Source organism: Lytechinus pictus, chromosome 8, assembly GCF_037042905.1.
Source record: "Lytechinus pictus isolate F3 Inbred chromosome 8, Lp3.0, whole genome shotgun sequence".
Lineage (NCBI taxonomy): Eukaryota > Metazoa > Echinodermata > Echinoidea > Temnopleuroida > Toxopneustidae > Lytechinus > Lytechinus pictus.
The window spans coordinates 3,246,314-3,267,287 of NC_087252.1; the positions used below are offsets into that span (position 1 = coordinate 3,246,314).

A 20,974-nucleotide genomic window follows, 5' to 3' on the forward strand; every position below is an offset into this window, starting at 1 on the left:
TCCAGAGATGTAGAAGGCTCTGTCATCCCAGGTTGTGTGGCTGAGAGATTCCCTAAGCAATGCTTGAGCTGCTGATAAGAGCTCTGAGATGTAGGGTGGAGATTTATCGTTAAGCGCTTTAAATACAAGGACCCCAAGTTTATAAGCTAATTGGTGTGCTACAAGGACCAAATATTCGAAGCTAATGGGCTTTTATTTGTACGGGTGTGACTTCTTGTGCTGATCACTTGGCAATCCAGGAGTTGCTAGCGTGGACTATACTCGCAAGAAACGCAAAGTCTCTATACAAAGTCAAGAAGAGAGCAAGATTTGGATGGAAATAATGAAACATTCAAGCAGTGGGATCCATGTAGAATGGACTCATCGTTGTACAATATGAGTGGGGTAACTGCTCGTTTACAAAACTCAATAGCAACCAAGCAAGAAGTGTAGGGAAGGTCATCATGGTTAATACACAATAATCTACATGGAATTTTAGAGGAAAGTATCACTTATGTGTTTCCTTGAATATTTATAACTTGTCGGATGCTTATTTGCATAATATGTAAATTACACTTCAGATATTAAGCTGATTATTAATGTATTTGCCATTCTTAGTGATCACATCATATTGATCTAGACTGAAATGTTTTCATAACTGTTTTTGTGAGAAAAATTAAAATTTCTTGATTTTTTTCCATATAAAGATGCTCAAATATATATGCGAATGAGGTAGATTTATTTACGATTTTTTACTTAAAACCTAAATAAATTTGTAAAACTTATTATGGGCTTCAGTTCAATTTGTATTGATTGCACTTGATTTCCAATATTTGGATTATTTTCCTTATTTGTAATTTATCATGGCTAATTTGCATAAAATGCAAATTCTGTGATTTTCCTATATGCTTGTATATTTAAGGACTTTTAATATGGTGTTTAGGAAACCTTCCTGTACTTGCTGTAAGGTATTGCCATATTCCAATTTCAATAGATAATCTACTTGCAATTTTTGAGGGATGTATCACCAGTGTGTTTTCTTGAATATTCATAACATGTTAGATACTTTTATTTGCATAATACGCAAATTACACTACAGACACTAAGCTGAATACAAATGTATTCAACGTCCTAAGTGATAGCAGCATGTAAATTCCAACATTAATGAAATTTTCAAGCAGATAATGAGAGAAAAATCACAATACCTTGACATTTTTCCATATAAGAATGCTTATTTTCATATTATGCAAATGAGGTAGATTTTTTTGCACTTTTGACAAAAAACATTGAATACCGTTACTTATCATGAATTTTCGCTCAAATTGAATTGTTTTGGACACTCAATTTGTAATCTTTGGGCTATTTTCCTTATTTTTCTAACTTTTTAGCGCTAATTTACATAATATGCAAATTTCATAAATTTCTACTGCTTGGATTTCTTGGGACTTTTGGTATGTTGTTTAGGGGACCTTCCTTGAAAGAATTGCAGTGGAATATCTCGTGTTGCATGAGTGGTGGGTCAAACCCTATATTGACTGGACTACAAGGAAACATACCACCTTCGTTCTGGAATTTGAATTCAAATCACAATTTTAGAGTGGGCTTGTGAAAGGTCCGATGATTCTAAAGACGACTTGCAATCATCAGTACAATGATGATTCAAGATTCTCGTGTGAAAAAGGCCCATAGTCACGCCCGGTCCGTTTACCGATGAAAGTATGTTACGTCTAGTATTGATTAGTGGATTGATATTTTTCTTTCATAGGAACTTTATCAAACCAAGCATTTCTTTTCCGAAGTATCTCAAAACTATTCCACCCAAAAACTGTAATTTGTCCCTCGAAATGCTCGAATGCAGTGTAAAGTTGTGAAGAATGCAATAATTTATATACATTATTAACGCATAAACGACTTTCAAGCTATTTCTATTCAAGATTTTTTTTTTTCATCTTGAGACAGTTTCTTAAGACAAATGGATTTCATGACCAGGTATTAATCTTGATATTTAAAAGGAGAAACAAATATATAATGTTTATTTTGTCAAGTCCACGTTGATTATGTTATAAAATCTAGATTACAAATAGATTGCTAATTTATGTTTAATTTGTCTTCCGTGATCAGACATATTTAAATGTCTTTTAATGTGTGTTCCCTAGCAATACTATTTCACTTTTTTGTGATGTGGTCACAGCTTCTCTAAAAGACATTTTTATAAAATAATGGTAACTATTACTAATACCCTGACCAATCATATGGAAGTTAATTATAAATATGTGGTGATCACCGAATCAGGACTTTCTAACGCAATTCCTTGCTGGGGAAGAAATGTTGTAGGACCTGAACAGGATATGTATCCCCCGTCACAGGAATTAAGAATGATATCTAAAGTTGAACCCCCTTGCCATGCTTGCAGTGATGAATCACATGCTGGTTGTGTTGGATTCAGAGAAGAAAAGTTACCAGGTGGACTGGTTTGATGATTGGATGGAATTGTTGGGAGAGATATTGGCTTCATCTCCATGTATACGTGAGCATCCTGGATGGGTTGCTTAGGAACTACATCACTTCGGGAAACAGCGGGATCTCCACAAACACCAGGATTGGACTACAGTTAAGGAAAATGTATGAAACTGTATAAGATTGAAACATTTACTGAGTAACACCTTTAATAGTTGACTTCGAATTCAAAATATAAAAATATTCTTATACCACAACCACTATGCTCTTGCGAATAATAATCCTAATAAAAAAATCAAATTGCTCACATGGCTGTAGAAAATATAGATAGACATCTAATGGCCCACTTAGCTCAAGTGAGTTTCGATTTACACCAATTTAATCGTTGTAGATGCACAATGTACATGATGTATATACAATGTCATTAGGTGATACGATTTTGAACGTATCTATATAATCTATATTCCGTTGTATTAAACTAATGGCGTAGAAAAGTGAGCACATATATTACAATTGTGTTTTTTTTTCTTCAACAATGTCACACGGAATGGCATAGCCATTTTCATTTACTATTCTACAATCTGCATATAATTAAATGTGACGAACCCTACAAGATTATACGATTTGGTATCGGTGATATTCTAGACTGGATTCTATTCAAACATACATTCTGTTTTATCTCGGTGAAGAAATAATAGCTTGATCGTTATGATTTCATCAACAATATTGCACGGGGTGGTATTACCAATTCTATTTACCATGGTAAAATCAGCATGAGCGGGTTCTTGGTTCGAGTCCTTCAGGTGTATGGTGGTCATTGAAACCCCGTCTGCATTCCCTGCAATATAAAGAACAATTTGAAAGTAATATAAGGAATTATTCGTGAGAGTCGTTAATAGACAGTCATGATAACTCATATTTAAGATAAACAGATTGTGTATGTTCAAAGTTAACTCCGTGTATATATATTTTTTTTTCAAATAAATGAGTAATCAAAATGAGCGGATGATTGGAAAGGGGAATACTGCATATACAATTATGACATCATGGTAAATATCTAACACGAAGCGCATCGTGAAATATGAAAATGTAGACCACAGATACGCAGAAAATCTCAAACAAAAAAGAAAATCAATGGTGGGCTTGGGCATCATGGCAGTTAAAATGAATCGTTTCATTGGAAGTATACAACGGTAATTACTAAACAATTACTTATTTCAAATTGAGTCATCTGGCACATATTAATAAATACATATAAATAATATAAAATATATTCTGTTCCCTGCAATATAAAGAACGAACTAAATTTTGTTCCCTTCTAATCTATCTTTGCATTTTGCGTTAAAGTGCACTGATGTGCTTGTTGAACTTGTTATTTTTATCAACATTGGATATGAGTCAAATCGGCTGGGGAAATTCGCCCTGAACAAAAATTTGTTGTAAAAATTATAGTAGGACAAATATTTGATGGCTTAAGATTAAAGGTAAACAAAGGTATAAGAATACTAGATTTTGGATTTGTGACGTCATGAACGAGCAGCAGCTCCATATGTTGTCAAATATGAAATGCATAAGTTTTATTTTATGAATCACGATGATTTATTTTTTGTCCTTAGTATAGCTTCAAATGTGTAACGTTTAACCAAAGCCTAATAGGTCCGCACTCAACAAGATCCGAATGGAAAGCTGGTAAACTTTTGATTTGACAAAAATGTGTTTCAACTATTTTTTGTCAAATGTAACACTGATATTCAGCAAGCATCTTAACAAGAAAACGACTTACCAATTCTCTTTCTATAACCGATGATACCGCAAACGCTTGTAATGAGAAATACGAAGCTCAAACATCCAACAACAATAACAGTGTGCACTGGCTTCCAATCTTCAAGTTAATATGAACAAGAAAACAACACCTTAATAAGTCTAGTGGAAAGATAACTTGTATCAAAATTTATCAATAAACATATTTTTGCTTTCTTTGAATTGAATCTGATTCGAGGAATTAAAGAGAAGGATTATATCAATAAAATGTTTATTTTACGATCGCGATTCGTTAACACTGATGTTTTCATAACATATTCTTGTGACGATTCCTACATCCCATCGTTTGGTAGTCACTTTAAAGGACAAGTCCACCCCAACAAACCTCAAAAACCTCAAAAACGGAGAAAAATCTAACAAGCAAAACAATGAAAATTTCATCAAAATCGGATGTAAATTACGAAAGTTATGACATTTTAAAGTTTCGCTTAATTTCACAAAACAATATACGCACATCCTGGTCGGTATGCAAAGAGGCAGACTGATGACGTCACACACTCACTAGTTATTTTGTATTTTATTATATGAAATATGAAATATTCTACTTTTCTCCTCCTTGTCAAATGAAACAAAGTTTAATTTCTCCCTGAACATGTGGAATTACCATTATTTTAAAAGTTTATGGTTAAGTTAAGTTGGTCCTTATTGTCAAATCTGTAAAAATTGAAATATTGTATTATTCAAACAAAAGAAATAGTGAGTGATGGACGTCGCAGACTCTCTCATTTGAAAATCGCTGAATTGTGCATTTAACTGTTTTGTGAAAAATAAGCGATACTTAAACATTTCATAACTTTCTTTTTTTACATCCACTTTCGATGAAATTTGGAGCTTTATGTTTGTTTGATTTTTCTCTATTGATTCAAATCAACAATTTTCCTGGGTGGACCTGACCTTTAATAATTACAAAACTACTATACGCTTTACATGGACATCACCACCCTTCCCTCACATCATACAATCATGCCAGGGTCCCGTCTTAAAAGAAATTACGATTACTCTATGGAAATCCTTCTTCAGGAAATTTGCACAATGTCCTCTGTAAACAAAAAGAAGCACGGTGATTTTTCAAGAAAACCATGAATACATGAATATACATCATACTTAGAAAATATGTTGAACACAAATGCATAATAGATGATGGCGTTGCTGGCCGTCCATAGTTGTGATTGATCGCATCATCGCAACTTTTAGTAAGACGGGGCCGATGTTTCACAGGTACATGTATATACCGAGTAAAGAAGAGCCGAAAGAGAGCTCATCTCTCTCCCCTGCCAGAGGCTTTTCATGAATCTACAAGATGGTTATGGTATTAATAATGACGTTCAACTATGATACAGATAATCTATAGATTCTTCTCACAATCATAAAAATGTGAGTTTTAAAAATGAAAAACCTAACATTCAGCATTACATGTTTATTATCTACAATTACTTGCTAAATTGAAAATTGATGAATAGAAAATTTACCTTCCGACTGTCCACATTTAGCAGTGCTTGAATGACTATACAGAAGTCTCGTTACAGGACTGTTTCCGACAGCTGTGGATTCTAAATAGATAACATAAAACTCGTGTTAAAATGAAAATACACTTAACACCACACGAAAATGAAATGTGTAGATGAGATGAACAAAATGATTGTATTAATGGTTATTGTGATTTGGATATTATATCAACCAGAAAATTCCACGTTGGTATCAATATTCATATTCATCATAGTGGAGGTGCCGTGGCCTAGTAGTCTATACATTGAAAGTCCGGAGTTCGATCCCCGGCCGCGGTACCTATGCCCGTGAGCAAGGAATTTAATCTACAATGCTCTTTTATCCTGCTTTCAAATGAAAATGCTATGTGCATTACTGGTAAGTAGGTGTGCAATTGTCAAAAAAGAAAAGAATATTCATATTCATGAGGATGATGATCTAAGATTATATATCAATAATGATGAACATAATTATGATTTTACTGACGATGATTTTTTATATTAATAATGACGTCAGATTATGATAGATATAATTTCTAATTTCTTATAATGATCATGAACATTTGAGTTCTTAAAATTTGCAAAACCTAACTAAAAAAGAATATTGTAGGTTAATATTTTAACAATTAAATGCTAAATAAAAAAATCATATTCAAGAATATTAACCTTTCGACTGTCCTTACCTGTGTTTGAATGACTATAGTACAGGCTCGTCATAGGACTGTTTCCGACAGTTTTGGGTTCTAAATTACGTATTAAAAAACACGCGTTGACATGAAAATACATTCAACATCAGACGAAAATGTAATATGTAAATGAAATGTACAAGTCATGTACAAATTGAAAACATGATGATAATAATAAAAACATAAATTATAAATGTGTTAAACGGTAATTTCCACTATGACGATTGTGAAGTGGAAACATGAATGAATAAATGCATGGTTATATATGCACTATTGCGCATTCGTAGATATTTACTGAATAAAAATCCGTAACAGTTTTCTCTTTTGCTCTTTGTAATTTTGAATCATAAACTACAATATTTCGTTCATATTAAGTTTCAACTGTATCAAATTCTACACGAATCGAAGTAAATATTAAAAAGGGGGGTTAAATTTGAAACTATATAAGAATGACCCCAGTCCGTGTTTCGTCCTCCACAAAATATCTTTGTTTGATTGGATATACATGTAATGCAAAACAAATATATTTCTCACTTCCATCTGCATTATACAATGCACAAAAATGATATAGCAATATTTTAGGGTTATTTATTAGGGAATAATTTTAATTTCTTATAATAATTGTGTGAAGAAAAAAATATGTACACGAACTCACCATGCGCACCCTCCTTTTTTATTATCACGGATGCATTGATTTGGCTGGAATTTTTGACGATACAAACGAGCTCTATTTCACCATCATCGTCATCCATATAAGTTGGTGAGAAGTCTATAGTTAGTGTTGGCAAAGCAAGTCTATTATCATTTGAGTCATTAAGAAGCTTTGGAGGTCGAACGATGTACCATAACATGATCATGCCCTTTGGAATCTCCCATTCCAGGTCCACAGGAAGTTTCACTGACGTATTGGTCTTACAGACTAACGTCTTGTTTCCCCCTTCTGCAACAACAATTGATCCTCCTTTCGGAATTAATTTATCATCCAGGTCGTATACATCTTCAACCAACATCAACCCTTTCGCTGGAACTAGTAAATAACATTCGGAAGTAAGGACAATACATTATGTTTGTATAAAAAAAAATAATTTGATATCAATTATGTTTATATAATTAACAATCATATATTTGGGAAAGATCCAAATATACTCCAGACATTAAGCAGGTGAATTATTTTATTGAAATGCGTTTGGAATAGTGGCCTCAACTTCAAAGACATTTTTTGTTGAAATTTGAAGTATATGGTGTCTACTTTAAGAATCTGATGGGTGCCACCTGGCCACCCTTCTTTGTCAATAGTTTAACGTCATAGACTACGCCCACTTGTTCACGTACCTCTCAAATATGACTTTCATGTTTTACAGGATAAGCAAGTCATGTTTGGTATCAAATTAAAACAAATGAAAATCAAATGCAAATATAGGTCAGCTAAAGTTCATTTAAGGTCATATGTCATATTGCATTAGAATGTAAGTAATACATATAGATGTCAAGCAAGTTATATGCATTATTTTTGCTAATAATCAAGTTGAGGGTGAGAATATTACGAATCCGATGAATGGTACCTTGGCATCATGAGGAATTTCATTTTTTTCTGACGTTATAAACCACACCAACTTTCTTACATTCCTCCTAATTATGCATTTTCCATTGAGAGGGATAGACACATCATGTTTAGTATAAAATTAAAGCAAATGCAAAATTCAGGGTCCGTGTCCAGGGTAATTAAAGTTCACTTAAGGTCATAAAAGGTCAAACTGGATCTCAAAATGTAAGTAACTAATGCGGAATATATCAAAACAATTTCGATACAATAATATGCTCTTTATTGCTGCAAGAAAAATTTGATGGTGTGTATATCAAGAATCTATCGGGTACCACCTGCTCACCCTTTGGCACTAATGTCTGTTCTCAAACGTCATAAACCACGCCCACTTTTCAAATAGGCCTATACGTAATTATGACAGAATGTGACATTTTAGAGAATATACCTATCGTGTTTGGTGTCTAATTAAAGCTTGTGGCAAGAGAAATGTAAAACTCAAGGTTAAAAGAGAAATTGAATACATGTCAAGTTTACCTAAAGTACATTTATTCTAATGATTGGTCAAATGCTGTCAATGAACTTTGCAAGACGTTAATTAAAACATGTATTATCATTATGCTTGGTATCATATCACACAATTTTCTTAAATAAAAATACACAGTGTTTTTGTTTTATAAGTTTCAATAAAAACATATTAACTATAATCAAGGTCAGAGTCATGCACGGTAAAAAATGTATTACACACAAGTTCTGGTTTAAGATCGATCGTGTTAGAACTACATGTACCTAGGAATGTTACTTCTGAAACACAAGTTCACATTTTAGAAAATTATCAAATTACATAAATTAAAAATTTTACACCATCCTGACACCGCTACATTTTTTCCGGTTCCTCTTCTGGAGACTCGTCTGATTCCACCCGCCCCTCTCTCTTCAGTCTCACAGTGCTGCATGTTCAATTTCATTGTACTCTATTTATAATGACACAATGCTATTTACTATATACACCAAAGTAGCAAATGCTCGCTGTGGAACATGGTATCCCTGATTTGCATCCACATGGAACAAGTTCTAATAAATCCTTATTGGTAACCACTGTGCTATGAACAGATACAGTAATGCCCTTTTATTTTTTACGTCTCATTCATATATGGAAGGTATAATGTTGCAGGGGAGTCATTCAGATTAGTTGCTCTCCAGATAAAGCTCCTGAAGAATATTGTAGCATAATGAGTTGTACCTTAAAGTTATATGTCATAATTTGATCGTAGAGGGTGATATTTTCATGATGTGATATTTGCGTTTATTGGAGAAGTACGTCAGTTCGCTGGGAGCTGCGATGGCGTGCGGTTGTAAGATGTAAGCTCCGAATAAATCAAAATGAACTATATACTGAATATTTCCTAGGTTGCTTCATTTGCATACTTTAGGGTGAGTGAGCGGGAGATTTGGTGTATTTCAGAGGAGTGAGAGAGTGTATCACGTTGCACAATAGACTTTTGTGAGCGAATCCGCCCCAAAGTGGATTTACAAGTGAGGAGAAGCGTGGACCGGGTTCTGGAGACTGCGAGACGGCAGAACGCTACCCCAACAGGGCCCGGTTCCGCCACACTGGTGGCAGCGGTGGGATATTACAACGTGGTACTGGAACACAACTAACTGTTGGCGCGCCTATGGATTTTCACCTATTGTAGAGCGCCTATACACATTAATGAATAGCGCCTGGAAAGAGGCAAGAAGCGAGCGCCTACGTCGATGAAGGCGCCTGGAAAGAGGAAAGAAGAGAGCGCATTGAGTGTGTGAGGCGGAGATAGCGCCTATACACGTTGGTGAATAGCGCCTGGAGAGAGGGCAGAGGAGAGCACCTACGGAGAGCGCCTGCGCCTGGAGAGAGGCAAGAAGAGAGCGCCTACGCCTAGAAAGGGTGCCTGGAGAGAGGAAAGAGAGCGCTTTGGGTGTATGTTGCGGAGATAGCGCCTCCACACGTTGGTGAATAACGCCTTGAGTGTGTGTGGCGGAGATAGTGCCTACACACGTTGATGAACAGCGCCTTGGGTGTGTGTGGCGAAGATAGCGTCTACACACGTTGGTGAATAGCGCATTGGGTGTGTGTGGCGGAGATAGCGCTATTCACCTACACACGTTGGTGAATAGCGCCTTAAGTGTGTATGCCGGATATAGCGCCGTCACACGTTGGTGAATGGCGCCTTGAGTGTGCGTGGCGGAGGTAGCGCCTGTACACGTTGGAGAATAGCGCCTTGAGTTTGTGTGGCGGAGATAGCGCCTATACACGTTGGTGAATAGCGCCTTGAGTGTGTGTGGCGGAGAAAGCGCCTATACACGTGTACACGACAGCGTAGATAGCTCCTATACATGTAAATGTATAGCGCCTAGGAATTGCGCATGTGAGGGGCGCCTATGATGTTAGAGCGCCTACGGGGAGCGCCTGGAAACGGAGGAGCGACTTTTCCCTGCATATACGCTAGTGTATGTTGACTATGATGTTGACGTTTAATCTGGAGCTCGCCAACATGAGGCGGGACAGCAAAAATAGCTTAGAATTAATTGCAACTTACTAGAGTGTCGTCTGTGTACATAAGAAATAGTGTTCGAGTGTCGTCTGTGTACATAAGAAATAGTGTTGTATAAATGGCTGAACGAGTGGCTATGAAGAATCTGAAATCTGGATCTGAAATTCTGTGCAGGATAAGTCCGGGATAAGTGCAGCGTGGAGATGGGGATCTCTGAACGTCGAAGAGAAGTACTTGTTGGATATGCAGATACTAGCAACGAGGGAACTGAATCTTTCCTATGATGGGAAGAAGCAAGTCATATTCCTGCTAGTGGGGTACTGCATTCAGGAAGCAGAGAAGAACTACTATCGGGCTCAAAATGAGTCATGGGCCATGGTAGTATTTCGGAGCTGCAACAGAACTTCTATGGGCGGAGATCAGGACGGATCATCGGGCACTTGGTTTGATCTTTGCAGAGGCAAGGGTGGTGCCGTGGAACTTGACATCAGCAATGAGCAGTTACCAACAGAAAGAACCTTCGATCAGGTAGATCTTGAAAGCAGAGCATCAGTCAGTCGACCGGTCCGATTGGTCAACGGTGGCTTCACAGTCTAGTGTGGAGAAGTCCTATTGGAGGATGCACAGCTAGAGATGAAGCAAGAGACACTCTACAAGAAGTAAGAGTGTGACCAAGGTCGGAATCAACACAGGGAGCTCCCGCCCGCGCAGCGGGCGGGAGCCCAGGAGCTTACCGTGTATTTGACCATAGTCACCGGACTAGGGTGATTTATGGTCTAAATATTTCTCCAAATCAATTGTGAAACATAAAGTATACAATTACCACGATTATATGGATGAAGGTCTAACGAGTGGCAGTTTCCTGACATCTGGGCACAGACTGGAACCTCAAAAAGCGAAAAGTTATCTCCTCTACCCCAGTCTCGATCGGCCATTTTGTTACAATTTTTAACAAAAATGGCCGATCGAGACGGGGGTAGAAGGAGAGAACTTTTCGTGTTTTTTTTTTTGAGGTTCCAGTCTGTGCCCAGATGTCAGGAAACTGCCACTCGTTAGACCTTCATCCATATAATCGTGGTAATTGTATACTTTCTGTCTTCACAATTCATTTGGAGAAATATTTAGACCATAAATCACCCTAGTCCGGTGACTATGGACAAATACACGGTAAGCTCTTGCGCGGGCGGGAGCTCCCTGGATTAGGTCGGAATGTAACCTGGCATTTGATGTTGTTCTTCAAATAGATAATTTGAAGGAATTGCGTTGGAATAGATGCACATCCGCTGGTTGTTACGGCAGGGTAACGCCTTGGCCTTCAAAGAAGTTTTTACAGAGAGATCGAGATAATGAAACGTAGTTCTAGACATGCGCCTTGAAGAAACCCCCAAGAAGAAATCCTCTAGTAATTAGAAATCCGCAGAGTAGATATTGGACATTAGTTTCGCTATAACTTTGTGCCAGAAACAGTTAGTAAAAGACTCTGACGCATTTGATTTTTGTATTCAAAATGTTTTTTTATGCATTGATGTATGCTTTACATTTTGCTTCCGTGTTTTCCTTTTCCTATTTTCTTTATTTTATCATTCTCATCTTGACATTTTCCTGATCTCAACTCTCTTTGCTCTTTCTATCTATTTCTGTATATAGATTATTTTGGTTGTTAATGTAAGAACGGTACTTCCTTTATGTACTATGCCAATGTATATACCTGTATGCGTTTAACGATGTTTTAATGTTTTCTATACTTCTTGGAAAGAGCGATATAACATTTAAAGAAATTCATTTTTATGCTTTGTTGTTAATATACCTGGTCCGTGAACAGCCCAGACTTTGGGAGGGGATGTGTAGCATAATGAGCTGTACCGTAAAGTTATATGTCATAATTTGATCGCAGAGGGCGATATTTTTATGTTGTGATATTTGCGTTTATTGGAGAAGTACGTCAGTTCGCTGGGAGCTGCGATGGCGTGCGGTTGTACGATGTAAGCTATGAAGAAATCAAGTTGAACTGTATACTGAATATCTCCGAAGTTGCTTCATTTGCATAATTTAGGGTGAGTGAGCGGGAGATTTGGTGTGTTTCAGAGGAGTAAGAGAGTGTATCACGTTGCACAATATACTTTTGTGAGCGAATCCGCCCCAAAAGAGATATAAAAGTAAGGAGAAGCGTGGACCGGGTGCGAAATTATTTTTCCCACCGAGTTATGGACCAATTATGAATATTCATGACTTGCGTCTTCGGATTAAGAGTACGCATGCGCGTGGACTCGACCAGTGCCGGTCGTAAGCATTCACGTTCAGTTGCTCAGAATGAATTAGCATCGTCAAATTACCGGTACCCTTACATAGTAGACGGGTCAATATACGACCAAAAATAGCCTTACCCGGAACAAATTGCAACAAATGATTTTTCAACGGTATTTTGTACTATTTGACCTCAGGAATAACATACTAAAAATCTACCAAAATCCGAACCCGGGAAAGTGGTTATTTTCAAGATGGCGTCCAAGATGGCCGCCATTCACTGAAAATTGATACAACTGACACATTATCCACTCTAGAATCCTATTTCGGTTCATATTCCATGTTCTGGGGTTACAAAAACTGATTTAGGCTAGAATGAATTATAAGCCCTCCAGTGTACCAGGCAAATCCAAGATGGCGCCCAAAATGGCTGCCATATAGGCTGAAAATCAACAATTCATCTAAATTTGTTTTTATTCAATGGTTTTAAGGGTAAAATATTACGTCGAAACAAGTTATAAGGACAGCCAGTGGTCTGGTGTGTCCAAAAATCCAAGATGGCTTCCAAAAATGGAGTTTAAAATGGCTGTTGATAATTAAAATGGACATAGTTCATTTCATATCCGCCTGGGACATAATGATTTGGTGCGAAGACCATGATTTCAATGGTCAAATAAGACATTGGGACAAGTTACAAACACAGTCAGTGGTCTAGTATGTAAAAAAATCCAAGATGGCCTCCAAGAATGGAATCGAAAATTGCTGTTGCAACTTCAAAAAATCCGTCATAGTTTGCTCAATGTCCAGAAATATGATTTTTGTGTCTTATACCATGGTTAAATGGGTCGAATAATACATTGGGACAAGTTACAAGGAAAGTCAGTGGTCTGGTATGTGCAAAAATCCTCGATGGATTCTAGAAATTGATTCTGAAATGGCTGCTAATACTTAAAGCGGACGTAGCTCATTTCATTTTGGCCTGGGATATGTGATTTTGATGTCTAAACCACTGGTTTCAAGGGTCAAATAATATCTTAAGATAAGTTAAAAGGACAGTCAATGGTCTGGTTTGTCCAAAAATCGAATATGGCGTCCAAAAATTGGTCTTAAAAATATGCTGCTGATACTTAAAGTGGACAAAGCTCATTTTATATCGGCCTGGAAATGTGATTTTGGTGTCTAAACCACTAGTTTCAAGGATCAATTTATACATTAGGGCAAGTTACAAGGACAGTCAGTTGCCTGGTCGGTCAAAAAATCTAAGTTGGCTTCCAAAAATTGAATCTAAATTGACTGCTGCTACTTAAAGCGGACATAGCTTATTTTATATTGGCATGAGAGATGCGATTTTGGTGTCTAAACCGCTGGTTTAAGGGCCAAAATAATACATTAGGACATGTTTTAAGGCCAGTCAGTGGTCTGGTATGACCAAAAATCCAATATGGCTTCCAAAACTTGATTCATAAATGGCTGTTGATACTTAAAATTGGCATAGCTCATCTTAAATCCTCCTGTGAGATATGATTTCGGTGTCTAAACTATGGTTTCAAGGGTCAAATTATATATTAGGACAAGACAATGGCAGTCAGTGGTCTAGTATGTCCAAAATTACAAGATGGCTTCCAAAAATGGAGTAAGAAATGTCTGATGTTACTTATAAAAGGACATAGTTTGTTTAATATCTGTATGGGGAATATGAGTTTGGTGTTTAAAGCATGGTTTAAAAGGGTCAAGTAATACACTAGGGTAAGTTACAAGACCAGTCAGTTGTCTGTATGTTAAAAAATCGAAGATTACTTCAAAAAATGGGGTGTAGATTGACTGTTGCTACCTAAAAGTATGCATAGTTTATTATAAATACACCTTGGAGGTATGATTTTACTGTCTATACTAGAGTTTACAGGGTCAAGCAATACATTGGGTTAAGTTGAACAGACAGTCAGGTGTCAGGTATGTCCAAAAATCAAAGATGGCTTTAAAAATGGGGGTCTTAAATGACTGCTGTTACGTAAAAGTGGATGTAGAACATTATAAATACACCTTGGGGATATTATTTTGGTGTCTACACTAGGCTTTCAAGGGTCAAACAATACTTTGGGACTGGTTACCAAGATATGCAGCTATCCATTTTGCCTTAAAATCAAAGTTGGCTTAAAAATGGGTTCTAAAGCATGTAAAGTGACTACTGCTCCATAAAATATCTACCTGTTAGGAATAATCTTGGTGTCTACACTTAAATGCATGGGGACAAGTTATCATATTGCTTCATGAGTTAGTAACAGCACCCATTTTGATGAAATTTTAGAATCTATCATGGATTCTTTGACAAAATGGAGTACTAACCATCCTGTTACTTGTCCGAGTGTATTATTTGACCCTTCATACCACAATTTGGACACCAACATTATTTCTTGCAGATGAATGTTGTAGAACTCTGACCACTATTGAATGATATGAGTCGTTTTAGATTCCTTTTTTAAAAACCCTCTTGTGTTTTAGGCAAATTGGACAACTGCATATCAATGTAACCAGTCCAAACGTATTATTTTAACCATGAAACCATAGTGTGGACACCGAAATCATATCTCCTAGGTGGATTTTAAATGAACTATGTCCATTTTTTAAGTAACAACAGTCATTTTAGACTCCGATTTTTGGAAGCTTTCTTAGATTTTCGACATACTGGACCACTGACTGTCCTTGTAACTAATTTTCTGCCTTTTGAAACCATGATATAGGCAACAAAATCATATGCCCTTGACGAATAAAACATGAATTATGTCCATTTTTAAATACCATCGCGGCTGATTGATACTATTTTTTTAGCCACCGTAGACTTTTGGACATACTTGACCACCAATCGTCCTTGTAAAAGATCCCAATTTATTATTTGACCCATTTAACCATGGTATAGGCAAAAAAATCATATTCCAGGATATTGAACAAACTATGTTGGGTTTTTTTTTTAGTAGCAACAGCATTTTTACTCCATTTTTGGAAGCCATCTTGGATTTTTGAACATACCGGACCACTGACTGTTCTTGTAACTTGTCCCAATGTATTATTTGACCATTGAAACCATGGTCTAGACACCAAATCACATCTCTCAAGTGGATGTGATATGAGCAATGTCCAATTTAAGGATTAATAGCCATTTTAAACTCATTTTTTGGAAACCATCTTTTATTTTTAGACACACCAGACCCACTGGCTGTCTTTGTAATTTGTCCCGATGTACTACTTCATCATTAAAACAATCGAATGGAAACCAAATTAAAGCCACTTAAGTAATAGATGAATTGTGGATTTTTTAAACTACGGCAGCCATTTTGGGCGCCATCTTGGATTTTCCTGGTACCCTGGAGTGCTAATATTCACTCTAACTTGTATAAATAAATTCTTTTACCCATTGGACCATGGAACATGAACCCAAATAGGATTCTAGGGTGGATAGTGAGTGAGTTATATCCATTTTTGGTGAATGGCGGCCATCTTGGACGCCATCTTGAAAATAACCATTTTCCCAGATGCGGATTTTGGTAGATTTTTAGTATGTTATTCCTGAGGTCAAATAGTACAAAATACCGTTGAAAAATCATTTGTTGCAATTTGTTCCGGGTCAAACCATATATTGACCCGTCTATAGTTACATAGGCCTTGCAGGCTTAGATCTGTAGGGGAAGGCGGGGTAAGTTGAGCATAGGGGCAAGTTGAGCCACCAGCCCCAGGCCAATAATGAATGAGTCAGACATTATGGTGGTGTCATTTATTGATGACCCATTACATAACCCTTAATCCCACCATATTGTTTTCAACTTTGGAACAAAAAGTACTTTTTTTAGAGTGACAAATACAAATTTCAGCCAAAAAAGTAGGAAAGGTGTGAAATAGATAACTGCTTTTTACCCACACACGTCTTTAAATATGATAAAGAAATAAGAACAATATCGTTAGTCCAGGTATGGATTCTCATGCATGTCATAGTCTTTTACATGATGAATGCATAAAAATATGGATGGATGGATGTAAAAATATTGCATGAAGTTAAGACTGGGGTAAGTTGAGCCAGGCAACATGGGGCAAGTTGAGCCATGGTAATTCTTATGGTAATGTATAATATAAAAAAAAAATAAAAAAAAATCTTTAAAAAGCAATTGATACGCAGGCAGAAAGGAGCAAGGCCACATGACAGTTCTTTTACTTTTAGAGGATGTTGGTATTTATAGAGAATTGGCAAGTGAAAATACTTTTAATAAAAAAATGGCATACTGGTTCTTCCCGCATACATTTTGTACATAGTTTTTGTGGCTCAAATTACCCCAGAAGGTGGCACAACTTACCCCACATATGGGGCAAGTTGAGCCATTTGACATCGTTTTTTTTAAAGGTCACAATGACTTTCAGTGTGGGGGTAGGAAGTTATATATAGGTGAAAAATATTTCCCAAGAATCAAATTTAAAGGCAAGGTACTTATTTCTACAATATAATTATTCATATAAATTCTAACATGCAAAATGCAAAAAGTGTCACAACTTACCCCACCTTCCCCTACATATATATATCCAATTCTTAAATACTTATCAACTAGCTGCCATTAATGGCAAGACATGTGCTAGGCGAGGGCTCGCTTAGGCTAGCACATAACTTTACCTCAAATCTGGACCTGTCTTATGCCTAGTACTAATCAGTGTTGTAGTGCCTTGATGCTCGGCCGTGGCCTTAAGGCCTACTTTTTTTCAAAGCCCTGGCCTTGAACATTCAAGCATTGACCTTGAGAGGGCCTTAATGGCCTTGAGGATTTTGAGCCTTGAAATTTCAAGGCATTTCCAAGGCATTTTCAAGGCCTTTTCAAGGCATTTTGTACTTTCATTTGTTTTAAATAAATGTTTCAATTTTCTTATATATTTAATGACACTAATGGTCAATACTACCAGTCACCAGTAACATTAGCAGCAGCAGTAGTAAGTGTACTATCAGTGTCATCAATTGTAATTGTCAAGAATTTTTAAACAAAGAATACATCAGTTATGAAAAATAGCATTATGTATTGGTAATGTGTTGTAATCATGACTAATGATGATAATGACAGTAAATAATAATGATCATGATCAAGATAATAGTGCTTTGATGACAAGAATACGTTTTGTCATCTGACTGCAATTTTGACAACAATTTTCATACTTTAAACATAACTAACTCTAAAGAACGATAACAAGGTTGACTTCTATTCCATTAGGATTTTCCTTGTATTATTTTCTTTGGCCAACAAGAATGTTTTAAGTCTTGATGATATTCTGAAAAGATTTGGTAAACTTGAACCAGGGACGTGAGAGGGCTTCAATTTTGTCATATCCAAATGGGTTATGCCAATGGCATGATGAGCCAGAAACTATGAGGGGCCAAGCATGGCATATAGAGCAAAATTTCTGTCAAAAAAAAGAAGAAAGCGATTAAAGCGAGCGAGTGAACAAAATTTATACCCCTCTTTCTATAGGAAAAGCTAATTTTGCAATAGATTGTTTAAAAAATAATCACAATTACTCCATCTTCGGTTTTCATGCCCTTGCCTTGGGTATTGAAGACTTTACCTTGAGGTTAGAGCCTTGAGTACAACACTGAATAGCCGACTAATGCCATGATTAACTTCGAACTGGTTAATTCCGATCTTTACGTTTAATTAGGTTTTATGTTAGCTTATTTGCCATGGTTTGTCTAGTCCGTATACAAAACCAGTCCTAGATCTAAAAAAATTATCTTAGTTCGAGTCTAGTCTCTAGATCTAGACTCTGATCTACGCTGTATCAGCATGGAACCACTAGTGTACCAAAGGGGGGGGGGGCAGACTGCCCCTCTGACGAGTCACAACTGATTCAGCGGACGTGCCCCCCCCCCCTTTGAGATGCCAAATTAATAATTTGTAATGTAAAATGCAATGAAAAGACGTATGTCCCCTCTTTTGAACGTGAAGATCTTTTTTTTTTTTTTTTTTTTTGGGGGGGGGGGCTTGTCACATTTTTTCGCGGACGAAATTTCCTCCAGAAAATTTGCCCCCCTTTTGGAAAATCCTAAGTACGCCAGTGCATCAGTGGCGTAGCTACGGGGGGGGGGCACGTGCCCCCCCCCCCCCTGAGATTTGGTGTGCCCCCCAGAAAAAAATTGGCAGAGCAAAAAAAAAAGGGGGGGAGAAAGATGAAAAGAAAAAGGAAAAGAAGAATAAAGACAGGATAAAAAAAGAAGAGGAAAAAAGGGGAAGAAGGCGAGTGAATGAAATAATGTGAGGGAAAAATCTTTCATGTTACTATATAAGATTTTTGCTTGCGCTTCGCGCCAGAATTGCCTGTTCGATGAGATTCATTTCTTGCTCAATAGGCTGATATGGAGCAAGTTTTGAAGTCAATATACAAAACATATTTTAGCTCGGGACTTCGTTTGATCTTTCTTGATTTTTTTTCATTTACAAATTTAAGTGCTCTGTGAAATGTCCGTTTTATGGTCTACATATCAGCATTTTAAGTTCACGCGGCGTGGTCACATTGTTGGATTTGCCAAGTTCATAATGTCTACGTGTATTCCATAGTGTTCCATTAAACAAATGTATTCAGAATGCCCAGATTCTAGGTCTAAATCTAAAACATGCGCGATAGCCTGCATGTTCTTTATTTAAAATGTACGTAAATTATCAGGTTTTACATCAGAATAACAATAATTGTCTGCTCACGCTTCACGATCGCATTGTTAATGATACCCAATTAATTACACCTTTTTATGATTACAAAAATTAATAGAGTGTCCTGCTTTTAGGTCTAAAATCTCAATTTTCTTCCTCTCGCGCTCGCATCAATTGTTTAGTTACATACCTTTCCCATTTATTAATACAAAAAGTGCTTAGAATTATCATTTTTTAGGTCGGAATGTCAAAAATTGCTAGCGCTTCGCGCTCGCATTATTGAAATATATACCGTCTTCGTGGGTAACTGGAAGCAGTCCTTAACAGGTCCCTTTGCGATAATGCTAGAACAGTTAATACAAATTTCTGCTCGTGCTTGGCGTTTGCAGTAACCATCTAGTTACATACGAATCTTGTTCAGGATCACACAAACCATTGCCCATAATTTTTTTTTAAATCGCTCGCGCTTCGCGCTCACACTTTTTATAAGGCTTATGAGATTATTTCATATTTATGTCGTTTTATAAGAGTAAAACTAAGAAGTGACTGATCGGGGAAAATATAGGTGAAGATAATTTCGGGCCCCGTCCCCTATTGGCGAAAGTCCGATCCGCCCTTGTGACACATACACACACACCAGAAAAAAATGGCCGGTGCCCCCCCCCCCTCCTGAAAAAGCAAGGACCCCCCAGTGCCCCCCCCAGGAAAAAAATCCTACCTACGCCACTGCAGTGCATGGAACGTATTCTAACGTCAGGCACAAACTAACGTCAGTGATCTTGATCCCCGTCTTCACCCCAAATTAAGGATTTCTTAGCTGAAAAAAAAATTGACAAGCAAAAAAAAAAAAAAAAAAAGATCTTCACGTTCAAAAGAAGGGACATAAGTATTTTTTGGTTGCATTTTGACATTACAAATTATTATTTTTGCTCCTCAAAGGGGGGGGGGGGGGGCTCGCCCCCTGGATCAGTTGTAAATCGTCAGGGGGCAATCTGCCCCCCCCTCCCCCCTTTGGTACACTAGTTGTTCCATGCTGATACAGCGTAGATCAGAGTCTAGATCTAGAGACTAGACTAGAACTAAGATATTTTTTAGATCTAGGACTGGTTCTGTATACGGACTAGACGTATTAAACCATGGTAAATAAAATCAAACGTAAAATTAAGTTCGGAATTGACCGGTTCGAAGTTAACCATGGCATTATTCGGCTATTACTATTAGTATTAGGCATTAGACAGGTCCAGATTTGAGGTAAAGTTAATGCGCTAGCCTAAGCTAGCCCTAGCCTAGCACATGTCTTGCCATTAATGGCAGCTAGTTTGATAAGTGTTTAAGAATTGGAGATATATATATATATATATATCTAAGCCTATAAGGCCTGTGTAATTTGACGATGCTAATTCATTCTGAGCAACGTGAATGCTTACGACCGGTGTAGCGGCGGATTTGGTTCACCGGCGGATACCGTATCCGCCGGCAGATATGGTTCTAAATGGCCGATATCGTTTTTAATTGGAACCATATCCGCCGGGTTTGACGCGGCTTGATGTTTGCAGATTTG

The 20,974-nt window shown here is 37.0% G+C and overlaps 1 protein-coding gene across 1 annotated transcript; it reads right to left on the reverse strand.

Annotated features, from left to right (window-relative positions):
* Positions 1-1,355: 1,355 nt before the first annotated feature.
* On the reverse strand, positions 1,356-7,449 carry LOC135154872 (uncharacterized). The gene is made up of 6 exons (XM_064103095.1): positions 7,083-7,449; positions 6,425-6,484; positions 5,727-5,807; positions 4,220-4,318; positions 3,195-3,274; positions 1,356-2,584 (listed from the first exon to the last, which is right to left on the reverse strand). Exons 1-6 carry the CDS (start codon positions 7,435-7,437, stop codon positions 2,243-2,245), a joined length of 1,017 nt encoding a protein of 338 aa, XP_063959165.1. The 5' UTR covers positions 7,438-7,449; the 3' UTR covers positions 1,356-2,242.
* Between the last annotated feature and the right edge of the window lie 13,525 nt (positions 7,450-20,974).